General features: G+C 43.6%; 1 protein-coding gene across 1 annotated transcript in view; it reads right to left on the bottom strand.

The window, feature by feature from the left end:
• Nucleotides 1-7,058: 7,058 nt before the first annotated feature.
• Nucleotides 7,059-13,542, bottom strand: part of sptbn1 (spectrin, beta, non-erythrocytic 1) — a 163,659-nt gene continuing 157,175 nt past the window's right edge. The window contains 4 exon segments of the mRNA XM_034184540.1: nt 7,059-7,489; nt 10,790-10,832; nt 10,945-11,118; nt 12,832-13,031. Of these exon segments, the coding sequence (XP_034040431.1) occupies nt 7,277-7,489; nt 10,790-10,832; nt 10,945-11,118; nt 12,832-13,031 (630 nt within the window). The 3' untranslated portion in view covers nt 7,059-7,276.

Raw genomic sequence — 13,542 nt, 5'->3', positions numbered from 1 at the left:
TGTTGGAAGTATCTTGTCTGTCTGTTAGAAGTCTCTTGTCTGTCTGTTGGAAGCCTCTTGTCTGTCTGTTGGAAGCCTCTTGTCTGTCTGTTGGAAGCCTATTGTCCTGTCTGTTGGAAAACTATTGTCTGTCTATTGGATGTATCTTGTCTGTTGGAGACCTCTTGTCTGTTAGAAGTCTCTTGTCTGTCTCTTGGAAACCTCTTGTCTGTTGGAAGTCTCTTGTCTGTTGGAAGTCTCTTGTCTGTTGGAAGTCTCTTGTCTGTCTGTTGGAAGCCTATTGTCCTGTCTGTTGGAAAACTATTGTCTGTCTATTGGATGTATCTTGTCTGTTGGAGACCTCTTGTCTGTTAGAAGTCTCTTGTCTGTCTCTTGGAAACCTCTTGTCTGTCTGTTGGAAGTCTCTTGTCTGTCTGTTGGAAGTATCTTGTCTGTCTGTTAGAAGTCTCTTGTCTGTCTGTTGGAAACCTCTTGTCTGTCTGTTGGAAGTCTCTTGTCTGTCTGTTGGAAGTCTCTTGTCTGTCTGTTAGAAGTCTCTTGTCTGTCTGTTGGGAGTCTCTTGTCTGTCTGTTGGAAACCTCTTGTCTGTCTGTTGGAAGTCTCTTGTCTGTCTGTTGGAAGTCTCTTGTCTGTTGGAAACCTCTTGTCTGTCTGTTGGAAGTCTCTTGTCTGTTGGAAACCTCTTGTCTGTCTGTTAGAAGCCTCTTGTCTGTTGGAAGTCTCTTGTCTGTTGGAAGTCTCTTGTCTATCTGTTGGAAGTATCTTGTCTGTCTGTTAGAAGTCTCTTGTCTGTCTGTTGGAAACCTCTTGTCTGTCTGTTGGAAACCTCTTGTGTCTGTTGGAAACCTCTTGTCTGTCTGTTGGAAGTCTCTTGTCTGTCTGTTGGAAGTATCTTGTCTGTTGGAAACCTCTTGTCTGTCTGTTAGAAGTCTCTTGTCTGTCTGTTGGAAGTCTCTTGTCTGTCTGTTGGAAGTCTCTTGTCTGTTGGAAACCTCTTGTCTGTTGGAAACCTCTTGTCTGTCTGTTGGAAGTCTCTTGTCTGTTAGAAGTCTCTTGTCTGTCTGTTGGAAGTCTCTTGTCTGTTAGAAGTCTCTTGTCTGTCTGTTGGAAGTCTCTTGTCTGTTAGACGTTTCTTGTCTGTCTGTTGGAAGTCTCTTGTCTGTCCATTAGAAGTCTCTTGTCTGTCTGTTGGAATTATCTTGTCTGTCTGTTGGAAGTATCTTGTCTGTCTGTTGGAAACCTCTTGTCTGTCTGTTAGAAGTCTCTTGTCTGTCTGTTGGAAACCTCTTGTCTGTCTGTTAGAAGTCTCTTGTCTGTCTCTTGGAAACCTCTTGTCTGTCTGTTGGAAGTCTCTTGTCTGTCTGTTGGAAGTCTCTTGTCTGTCTGTTGGAAGTATCTTGTCTGTCTCTTGGAAACCTCTTGTCTGTCTGTTGGAAGTATCTTTCTGTCTGTTAGAAGTCTCTTGTCTGTCTCTTGGAAACCTCTTGTCTGTCTGTTGGAAGTATCTTGTCTGTCTGTTAGAAGTCTCTTGTCTGTCTGTTGGAAGCCTCTTGTCTGTCTGTTGGAAGTCTCTTGTCTGTTGGAAACCTCTTGTCTGTTAGAAGTCTCTTGTCTGTCTGTTGGAAACCTCTTGTCTGTTAGAAGTCTCTTGTCTGTCTGTTGGAAGGCTCTTGTCTGTCTGTTGGAAGGCTCTTGTCTGTCTGTTGGAAGGCTCTTGTCTGTCTGTTGGAAGTATCTTGTCTGTCTCTTGGAAACCTCTTGTCTGTCTGTTGGAAGTCTCTTGTCTGTCTGTTGGAAGCCTCTTGTCTGTCTGTTGGAAACCTCTTGTCTGTCTGTTGGAAACCTCTTGTCTGTCTGTTGGAAGTCTCTTGTCTGTCTGTTGGAAGTCTCTTGTCTGTTGGAAATCTCTTGTCTGTCTGTTGGAAGTCTCTTGTCTGTCTGTTGGAAGTCTCTTGTCTGTCTGTTGGAAACCTCTTGTCTGTCTGTTAGAAGTCTCTTGCCTGTCTGTTGGAAGTCTCTTGTCTGTCTGTTAGAAGTCTCTTGTCTGTCTGTTGGAAACCTCTTGTCTGTCTGTTAGAAGTCTCTTGTCTGTCTGTTGGAAACCTCTTGTCTGTCTGTTGGAAGTCTCTTGTCTGTATGTTAGAAGTCTCTTGTCTGTATGTTAGAAGTCTCTTGTCTGTCTGTTGGAAACCTCTTGTCTGTCTGTTGGAAGTCTCTTGTCTGTTGGAAACCTCTTGTCTGTCTGTTAGAAGCCTCTTGTCTGTTGGAAGTATCTTGTCTATTGGAAACCTCTTGTCTGTCTGTTGGAAGCCTCTTGTCTGTCTGTTGGAAGTCTCTTGTCTGTCTGTTGGAGTCTCTTGTCTGTCTGTTGGAAACCTCTTGTCTGTCTGTTGGAAGTCTCTTGTCTGTCTGTTAGAAGTATCTTGTCTGTCTGTTGGAAGTCTCTTGTCTGTCTGTTGGAAGTCTCTTGCCTGTCTGTTGGAAGTCTCTTGTCTGTCCGTTGGAAGTCTCTTGTCTGTCTGTTAGAAGTATCTTGTCTGTCTGTTGGAAGTCTCTTGTCTGTCTGTCTGTTGGGATTCTCTTGTCTGTCTGTTCGAAACCTCTTGTCTGTCTGTTAGAAGTCTCTTGTCTGTCTGTTGGAAACCTCTTGTCTGTCTGTTGGAAGTCTCTTGTCTGTTGGAAACCTCTTGTCTGTCTGTTGGAAGTATCTTGTCTGTTGGAAACCTCTTGTCTGTCTGTTAGAAGCCTCTTGTCTGTCTGTTGGAAGTCTCTTGTCTGTCTGTTGGAAGTTTATTGTCTGTTGGAAGCCTCTTGTCTGTCTGTTGGAAGTCTCTTGTCTGTCTGTTGGAAGTTTCTTGTCTGTCTCTTGGAAACCTCTTGTCTGTCTGTTGGAAGTCTCTTGTCTGTCTGTTGGAAGCCTCTTGTCTGTCTGTTGGAAACCTCTTGTCTGTCTGTTGGAAGTCTCTTGTCTGTCTGTTGGAAACCTCTTGTCTGTCTGTTAGAAGTCTCTTGCCTGTCTGTTGGAAGTCTCTTGTCTGTCTGTTAGAAGTCTCTTGTCTGTCTGTTGGAAGTCGCTTGTCTGTCTGTTGGAAGTCTCTTGTCTGTCTGTTAGAAGTCTCTTGTCTGTCTGTTGGAAACCTCTTGTCTGTCTGTTGGAAGTCTCTTGTCTGTCTGTTAGAAGTCTCTTGTCTGTCTGTTGGAAACCTCTTGTCTGTCTGTTGGAAGTCTCTTGTCTGTTGGAAACCTCTTGTCTGTCTGTTGGGAGTCTCTTGTCTGTTGGAAACCTCTTGTCTGTCTGTTAGAAGCCTCTTGTCTGTTGGAAGTATCTTGTCTATTGGAAACCTCTTGTCTGTCTGTTGGAAGTCTCTTGTCTGTCTGTTGGAAGTCTCTTGTCTGTCTGTTAGAAGTATCTTGTCTGTCTGTTGGAAGTCTCTTGTCTGTCCGTTGGAAGTCTCTTGTCTGTCTGTTAGAAGTATCTTGTCTGTCTGTTGGAAGTCTCTTGTCTGTCTGTCTGTTGGGATTCTCTTGTCTGTCTGTTGGAAACCTCTTGTCTGTCTGTTAGAAGTCTCTTGTCTGTTGGAAACCTCTTGTCTGTCTGTTGGAAGTATCTTGTCTGTTGGAAACCTCTTGTCTGTCTGTTGGAAGTATCTTGTCTGTTGGAAACCTCTTGTCTGTCTGTTGGAAGTTTCTTGTCTGTTGGAAACCTCTTGTCTGTCTGTTGGAAGCCTCTTGTCTGTCTGTTGGAAGTCTCTTGTCTGTCTGTTGGAAGTATCTTGTCTGTTGGAAACCTCTTGTCTGTCTGTTGGAAGTCTCTTGTCTGTCTGTTGGAAACCTCTTGTCTGTCTGTTGGAAGTTTCTTGTCTGTTGGAAACCTCTTGTCTGTCTGTTGGAAGTCTCTTGTCTGTCTGTTGGAAACCTCTTGTCTGTCTGTTGGAAGTCTCTTGTCTGTCTGTTGGAAGTCTCTTGTCTGTCTGTTAGAAGTCTCTTGTCTGTCTGTTAGAAGTCTCTTCTAATGTTGGAGTTTGGAAAGGTTTTTTGTTGTCATTAGAGGTAATTCAGGATTACACTGAAAAAATAATTAAGGGGCTTCACAAAGTGCAAAAGTGAGAGTTGAAAGCTTTCACCAAATGCCAGATAAAATTGTATTAACATACAATTAATAACATTAATTTTTCTCAAGTCTAAACAGGTCATTTCACTTCACGTCTTCATTTGAGCATCAGCACGTAACCCGTTTACGATATCAAACAAAAAATCCTACTTTGAAACTGAAACTCTCATATTCCATCATGAATGATTTTCTTGTGATCAAATGTAACTCTGCATCAGCGTGTTTGAACACTTTCTTTGAACACTTTTAAAAGGTTTCATGTTGTTATGTGCGGGTATAAATTCAGAACAATCAGACAGGCAACATTTCTTTTAAAAGCATTTTAATGGCTTTTTTTTGCACATATGTAACAGAAAGGGGAGGAGTCTACAGGTGCAGATCCATCTAGCAGTGACAACACACCCTGGCCCCGCCCACCCAAACCCCACCCATATTGTGGTATTGTTGATTCTGCAGTACGAAGAAATATGTCGTTATTATGGTTATGATGATAGAGGAATGCACACTATATTTAACAAATGGCCAGAGGATGGCACTATAAAAAAGAATCAGTGTAAATATTGTTTCAGTTACTTCAGAGGTTTTTGTTTTTCCAGAGTGTAGCTCCACCCGCCCAATTTCACCCGTCACATAAAGCAAACACACCGTCCAGGCCCACTTCTGGGATTTTCCTGGAAATGAGAAAATAAATGACTGCATGAAGAACAAACGGACGTTTGGTGGAGGTTCAGGTTCTGAGAGCATTAAAGGAGATTTTTATTTCAATAAATGTGTGGCAGCGAGATTCACATTTAAACACTAAAGCCACATTTTTCTGATTTTGTGCAGAAATCTGGTTTCAGGAGTTTCTGCACAGATAAAATATCAGAGTTCAGCATGTGTTTTTATATTTATTAGTCCAGTTAGAATTTTAATAACTGATCTGTTGATGAGCTGATAAACTGAAGAAAAAAAAATCAGACAGATTGTCTCGGAGTGAAATTTACCCCCCGCCATTTCTCAAATGTTACAATTTTCAGTTTTTAAACTTGTATGTTTTATTCTAAAGCGTAAATGGTCTTTAACCTGGTTAAATTAGAGATAAGAGTCGCCGTTATGTGTTCAGTGTTTGTCCTAAGTATCACATAAACTGACAACATTCTTTACGAAGGAAAGCTGACAGCGCCACCATCTGGACAAACACCTGAATACAGTTTAGGAGATGAGTACAAATGGTCGTCACAGAGAATAAAATCTATCAATTTTCCTTCTTTTTCTATCTGAAAGTTTGTCCGGGTTCCTGTGACTAAAGAGCAGCAGCTTTCGACGTTTCACTCACTGTCGGCGGCGGCGGCGGCGTGTTGTTATTTTGCACGTGTCAAAGTCTTAAAGCATCAAATTATACAGTCTGAAAAAGAGACTAAAACTAAAGACGTCAGAGTTAAATGTAATAAAACATGTCACAGGAATTAGTCAAATGTTTTAATATCACAGTAGGTAATTACCTTTAAGTGTTCAGCACTCCTGAATTTCATAGACTTTTAGGCTGAAGGTAAATTAGAATTATAATAACTATAATCTGCAGTTAAATGAAAAGTTCAAGAAGTTTTGTTCACTTAAATGTAGCCTAAACAACCAAACGGTATCTCTTCATGCTCTCAAATTGGTAATTTGTCAATTGACTGCAACAATTTTTTTGTTTTCCTCAGTAAACCAGAGCAAACTGACCAGAGGAGTAACTCAACAAATTTTAGTGTGGAAAACAAACAAACAAAAAGAGCTGAAACCACCAAGCAAGTGATCAATAATTCTGTAACATCAATCAATATTCTGCAACATCAATCAATATTCTGTAATGTAATTCCACCTTTTTTTAGAATCATGCTCTTTTTTTGTTCTTTTTTAACATCTACGTCTCCAAACGTTCGAACTAAATAAACCTTCAAAACAAACAAACTGCAGGAAATAAAATTATTTCCTAAATATCTAAAAGCGGAACAAAATATCACCGGAGTGGAAACTCAAACTTGATGGATCCTCTAACGTTTGTTGTGTTTGTCAACATTCTTACCGTTTTTTTTTTTAAAGACGTCAGAGTCATGTGACTTGACGGTTCCTTCATTCTGTTTCTTTTTGATCGTGTTTTGGTGAAAGAAAGTAAAGTGAAGCTTCAGTCTCATTAGTTACAATAATACGTGAAACTAAACATTTTTGTTATACACAAGTTATTGATACATGTCAAAGCACCGCGGGGTAATGCTTCAAATCAACGCCACTTCCTGTCACGCTGCAAGAATGAGACAGGACCAGAATATAACGAAAATCAAAAAGCATGATTACACTTCATGGGTTTATTATTTCAGCTTGACATTTTTTGGCTCCTAGTTTTGCAGCTTTATCCAACAGCGTTCCCAGTTTTCCCAGTACAGAGGGATACACATCATCTTGCAAAGACAAGGCCTCGTAAAAACCCAGGATGGAGCCTGACAGCAGCTTCCCCGTCCAGAAAAATGAACCAAAAAGTGATCAAAGCAGAAAGACGAAAGCCACAGAGGCAGCAGCCGACACACACACACACACCCACCCACACACACACACCCACCCACACACACATACACCGGAAATCACAGGGAATATCGCGGAATATCGCGGGAGCTCCTCAGTGTTGCCGATCACACACAAATCTTCAGCTGCCTGAAGCGTCTGCAGACCTTTATTTTGAAAAATGGGTACAGGCTATGCGCTGGAGCTGGCCTCCAGCTCTGAGCCGGCCCGGACGGCTGCGAGGCACAGAGTGGAGAGATTTGGGTCGGAGCTGGCATGCTGGAGTCACGCTCACGCAGGAAGAGGAGGAGCAAGAGGAGGAAGAGGAGGAGCAACGGCTTGTTTTCGTGTAGCAACTGCTAATGTAACGAGTTCACGCACACAGACATCTTTACATTAACGAGTTTAAAATGTTTTAATGTGGTTTTTACAGTGAAGCTTTCCAACGTTTGATGGAATTTAAACGGATTTCAGGCGTTAGTCGCTCATTCTGTTAGTTTTAGTTTTTACAGTATCAGTTGCTACCAGCGGAGTCTAAAATCAAACCTTCAACAAATATCAGACCAAAGATCAATTGATCGATAACGAGGGCAGAACCCAAACAGCACCGGAGGAGAATGCGGCGGGAAGGAGGAGGCGTGTCTATTTCTTCTTGCTGAACAGACTGAAGCGTTTCTCTTTGTCCTTCTCTCGTTTGCCTGGGCTGGACTCGGCCGCCGTCACCGTGGCAACGGAGGTGGGAAGCGTCTGAGCGCGCGTGGCAGGCGCTGGCGTGCTGTGACTGCTGGGAGTGACCTCCGGTTTGTCACCTGACACAGCAGCCAAGATGGTGGAAATCCACGTGTTCATCTCCTCCTGCAGGGCGGCGACAGAGAGCGATAAACACAAGTAAAAATACACAGTACTGTGTGTACTGCACCTGAGTAGTACTTAGAGACAAGCAGTTCTTTTTGTCTCAAACAGAAAAATATCAGCACATAAATCACACGAGTCATCCTGTAAAATAATGAGTTAATAACTGCATTTAAAAATATATTATTTTGGATAGTTTTATGTTATTACAATCCTATGTAAGCCAAAAGTATATCTTTAAAGTTACTTATATATATACACAAGGTCTGTTAGAAAAGTATCCGACCTTTATCCTACCGTATGGATTTGAATCACGTGTGATTGCATCAGCCAAGCTTGAACCTTCGTGTGCATGCGTGAGTTTTTTCACGCCTGTCGGTTGCATCATTCGCCTGTGAGCAGGCTTTGTGTGAGGACTGGTCCACCCCTCTCGTCAGATTTTTATTGCGAATAAATGTCTGAACGATTTGGAGCTTTGTTGCATCAATTTTTTCCAGAAACTGTGAGAGACCTCCAGGTGGACACCATTCAGAAAATTCAGATGGCTTTCAGGGACGATTTTATGGGGATTACACAGATTAAGGAGTGTTACAGACGGTTTAAAGACCGCCCACAGCTGCTGAGAGCGTGGCGCACTCCGAGCGCCGATCGACAGGCTGACACTCCACTGAATTAACCAGATCATTTCCAACATGAAGGCTTTGTTGATCCGGAACGTCGTCTGATTTCCACAAAAATGGCAGAAGATGTGGACATCAAGACTTTTCGGCACATTCCACTGTTACAGGAGTTTTTTCATGGAAAGAGAAGCGGAGGGATGCGCCACTGTGCCGCTCATGGCGCGGGACAAAAGCACCTCCGTGTTGGTCTCACGGGACGGCTTTCAGACGGCTTTTCAGTCGTGTGACTATCCGAGAAATTGTGGATGAGCCTGGACATGCCAGAACATGTCCTGTGAGGTTTCATCACGGCGCTGCTTTGCGCCATGCGGCTCCACCGCGACGCGCGGAATTCCTCCGCTCCTCTTTCCATGACAAAAACTCCTGTAACAGTGAAATGTGCCGTTCATTTCTAAACTGGACGCTGTGTTGATCCGGGACGTCCTCTGACTTCCACAGGAATTGCGGAAGACGTGGACATCAGCACTTTTTCGGCACATTGAGACAGACGTGCGGAGGAACTCCACGCGTCACGGTGGAGCCGCATGGCGCAAAGCAACGCCGTGATGAACCCTCACAGGACATGTTGGGGCATGTCCAGCTCATGCACAATTTCTCAGTTAGTCACACAACTGAAAAGCCACTGAAAGCCATCTGAAAGCCATCTGAAAGCTGTCCTGTGAGACCAACACGGAGGTGCTTTTGTCCCGCGCCATGAGCGGCACAGTGGTGCATCCCTCCGCTTCTCTTTCCATGAAAAAACTCCTGTAACAGTGGAATGTGCCGAAAAAGTCTTGATGTCCACATCTTCTGCCATTTTTGTGGAAGTCAGACGACGTCCCGGATCAACAAAGCCTTCACATTGGAAATGATCTGGTTGTTTCAGCGGAGTGTCAGCCTGTCGATCGGCGCTCGGAGTGCACCGCGCTCTCAGATGCACCGTGCTCTCAGATGCTGTGGGCGGTCTTTAAACCGTCTGTAACACTCCTTAATCTGTGTAATCCCCATAAAATCGTCCCTGAAAGCCATCTGAATTTTCTGAATGGTGTCCACCTGGAGGTCTCTCGCAGTTTCTGGAAAAATTTGATGCAGCAAAGCTCCAAATCGTTCAGACATTTATTCGCAATAAAAATCTGATGAGAGGGGTGGACCACTGCTCACACAAAGCCTACCGACAGGTGTGAAAAAACTCACGCATGCACAGGAAGGTTCAAGCTTGGCTGGTGCTATCACACGTGATTCAAATCCATATGGTTTTTGCAAAAAATAAAATGGTCGGATACTTTTCTAACAGACCTCGTATATCTACAGTAGTCCCTCGTTTATTGCAGGAGTTACGTTCTAAAAATAACCCACGATAAGTGAAATCCGCGAAGTAGTCAGAGCTATTTTTGCAATTATTATAGATGTTTTAATCAAATCAAATCAAATCAATTTCATTTATATAACGCCAAATCACAACAAACAGTTGCCCCAAGGCGCTTTATATTGCATGGCAAAACCATACAATAATTACAGAAAAACCCCAACGGTCAAAACGACCTCCTGTGAGCAAGCACTTGGCGACAGTGGGAAGGAAAAACTCCCTTTTAACAGGAAGAAACCTCCAGCTTTAAGGCTGTAAAACCCCTCACTACACACTTTTCTCAAACAGGCATTAACATTTTCTCACTTTTCTCTCCTGTGTAAACACTCTTTTTTCTTCTGTGCGAGAAGATTATAAACAGACACACGCAGAACACAATGCGCGTGCTCTCCCTTCGCTCACTGCCTCTGGAGGTACGGATGCGGGACACGCAAAGAATCCAAGTCCTCTCTCGGTGGCCACGGCGCTCTGCGGCTGCGGTCAACATCCGGATCAAAACAGTGAGCGTAGTCTCTGGACCTGTTGCCAGATTTGGTGCAGCTCCGCACAGCAGACAGGAAGGCGGTGTGAGTGGCCCGCTGCTGCATTTACCGAGCCCGCAGACTCAGTAAGTGCACTGGAGGCAGTGAGAGCAATTGCGGTGATGCCAACCAGTGCCGCGACCGACCCGCCTGATAAGGATGCAGAACACAATGCGCTGTTAAAAAAGCATGCAAAATTGCACTAAAAATAATCTGTGAAACTGCGAGGCCGCGAAAGGTGAACCGCGATATAGCGAGGGACTACTGTATATACATGTGTGTGTGTGTTATAGTAGAGAAGCTTGAATCTTCTACTGGACTGGGTTGCTTGACGTGAGGATGTTTCGCTTCAAATCGCAGAAGCTTCCTCAGCTAAAATTCTTGCTCTGGTAGTCTGACTTCTGTCTTGACTCTTGTAGAGAAGAATAAACCAGAAGCCAATAAAAGCTGGAGTTTTTTAACCTAACCAGTTGGCTTCTTATTGGCTTCTGGTTTATTTTTCTCTACAAGAGTCAAGACAGAAGTCAGACTTCCAGAGCAAGAATTTTAGCTGAGGAAGCTTCTGTGATTTGAAGTGAAACGTCCTCACGTCAAGCAACCCAGTCCAGTCGAAGATTCAAGCTTCTCTACTATGGAAACCACCTGGACAACTGAGAACCTACACAGAAACTGTGTGCGTGTTATGTATGTGTGTTATGTGATGTTATTTCTGTTAATAATGAAAAAAAGCAGATTAAGATTTTGTTTTTGCACTTACATCATCTTTGGCCTGGAAGAGATACTCGTTCCCATCGTTGATTCTGTAAGAAGGACAGGAAGCTTTTATTTTGTATTCTCACATTTACAGATGTTTTTTTTTTCCGGCGAATTCGTCGATTTGTTTCAGCGAGTTTCCAATGTCAGGACGCTCACTTGAGTTTGAAGACGTGCTTCTTCTTCTTGTAGTCGAGCGCCACCTCACACACGGCCTCCTTCAGGCTGACGGGGATCTCGCTGTGGTAGGGGATCCCCTGCCCAGCACTCTTCTGGTCCTTATAGAAACCCAGCTCCTGCTGGTTGATCACACAGTAGACGTTGTGCCATGACCTGCAGTCACACACACAGAGCCACACATGTCAAATGTCTCACCCACAGTTTTCTGGAGACTCAACCGCCGTCTGGACGACTGCAAAAGGGTTCTGTAAACCTAAGAACTCTTCCAATAATGAAGAACTGAGTCCCGTGTCGGTCCTGACACCTGTAGGTGGCGGCGTGAAGCCGATGAACATCTACGACTCCCTCTGGAAGTGACTCTAGTCCAATGCAGGTTACTTCCCCATTTTCAGCTGAGGGGACTGGAACCATGCAGAGAGAGAATCAAACCCAGGTCTACATGTTGGGAGACGAACTCCTGATCCCACTGATCCACACACAGAACAGGTTTAGTTCAAATCTGAGGGCTTCTGCTTGATACTTATTCAGTGTGAAACAATCCTTAGAGCACTGACTTCAAGCTTATGGAGACTTGGACTAATTCTGACAGTTTGGCCTGGAATCAAACTGTAGACCACTGCTTCATTCCTGGAAGCTTTGGACAAACATCTGACCAAACTCAAGACTTTCTGATAGAATGTCGGCATTGGACAGAACTCGACCAACATCAAGACAGCAAGAACTCTGTAAGGTCCCAACACTTCAGAGACAAAGAGTTCAGCAGCAGAGAACCCTGATTATGAACATATAACTCTGAATCTGTAATGTTGGTAAGGGAGTGACTGAGATGCCCGGCACAGGTTCAACCGGGGGTCAGTCTGGTTCAGGGGCCACAAAAGGTACAATTGGTTAGTCGACCAATTTCTAGTTCTCCTCTGAGTGGTTCTTCACCAAAACCCTAAAAAGCACACAGACCCACACAGAACTTCACAGGGTTATAATCTGATCCTCAGTGATGTTTCTAACCTCCCTTCAAGACAGAAACCAGTGCTGCAGCCACTGACCAAGGGTTGGTCTACAAGTTGACCAAAACTGAATTTAATATACTTTACTATCAATAACTTCACAGCTCAGGACATAAAATATTAATGACATATTAGAATTAGTATTAGAATGACACAGGGGCCGAACCCTGTAACACACAATAAGGAGTCAAAGGTAAATGAATTACTGTTGATGCAAAGCTCCAGTCTGGTGAAGAATGAGGTTTTTCAGACTCTGCTCTGGAGACTTTTCAGCATCCAGAGGTCTGAGGTCCACGCAGTGGTTGGACCACAGCCAAACGCTCTTCCTGGAAGCTCGGATAATTCTTTCCCAACAGCTGATCCCGGGATGGACAACTCAAGAGAGCTTTTATGATCCAGTACTTCGAGGTATTCTCTAATGGACTGTCAAACCTCAGACCTTTAAATTAAACTTTTAAAGAACCAACAGAGATTTTACGATATTCGTCCTCTGAACAAACTGAAATTGATCTGTCATCTGTTTTTGCTGTTTTTCCCCGTTAACTCCAGAACATTCCAGAAATTTTAGAGATAGTCCAAAGAGACCTTTATGTAATACGAATATATATATTATATATATATATATATATATATATATATATATATATATATGGCCCCACTACTGCCACATCCCTGCGAGATCTGTGATTAAAACGCCTTATGAGAGGTTTTGCCCCCCCTGGGTGGTAGTGCCCATCCAAAATAGGAATTGGTTCCAAACCTGTCCTGAAGCTGAGAGGACGGGGGCGGTGCAGAAATCGGATTGAGGGGCCCTGAAGACGTTTATCTGCACAGCGTTCTTCATCTCTCTGATGACACCTACCTGCTTGAAGCCTTCTTGTTATGCCCCTCCCACTCATGCTTGCGGTGCAGGAAGCCCTCCAGCTGAGAAGTGGGCGTGTCCTGCTGGGCTTTGGCCGGCAGCGTTGCCGCCTGGCTGGACTTGGCCCCTGCGAGATGCCCCAGGAGACCCTCCGGGGCTGGCTCCGACATCCGTTCACCGTCAGCCCCATCTAGGTTCTCCTGAAATCAACAAAGAGGAGCCCAGAGTGCATGAGGTTCATTTCTCTCGTCTTTGACATGTTTGTTTTCAAATGTCTCTCAGACGCACAAGACTGAAAATCAGAGTCATCAGAGCTGCAGCATGCAGAGCAGAATCACAGGCCGCCGAACCGTCATCACGCATCCGAAAACCAGGACTCCAGACAGACTCAATCCAGCTGACGGACAAAAAGATTTAATCTGGATTCATATGAGACAAATAAAACAAAACAAAACAAAACCCCTCAAACCCTCTAAACATTTTCACTGTTTTTACTTTGTTTGGGACTTTTAAAAATATAACAGTGAACATTTCCTGCCATTTGATGCAAAAGCCAACAAAAAAAAACACAACAAAAATAGTAATTAAAAAAAACAAAACAAAACAATCTAACTTAATTAATTAAACAAAATTTACATCCAACTAAGTGACAAATTTTTGTTTTCTACAAACACTGGTCATGGTCTGAACATCAAAGTCCAACTTAGACAA

The sequence above is a fragment of the Thalassophryne amazonica genome, chromosome 13 (genome assembly GCF_902500255.1).
Source record: "Thalassophryne amazonica chromosome 13, fThaAma1.1, whole genome shotgun sequence".
Classification (NCBI taxonomy): Eukaryota; Metazoa; Chordata; class Actinopteri; order Batrachoidiformes; family Batrachoididae; genus Thalassophryne; species Thalassophryne amazonica.
Note: the sequence above shows the minus strand (reverse complement) of the source record. Positions and strands in the feature narration are given on the sequence as shown.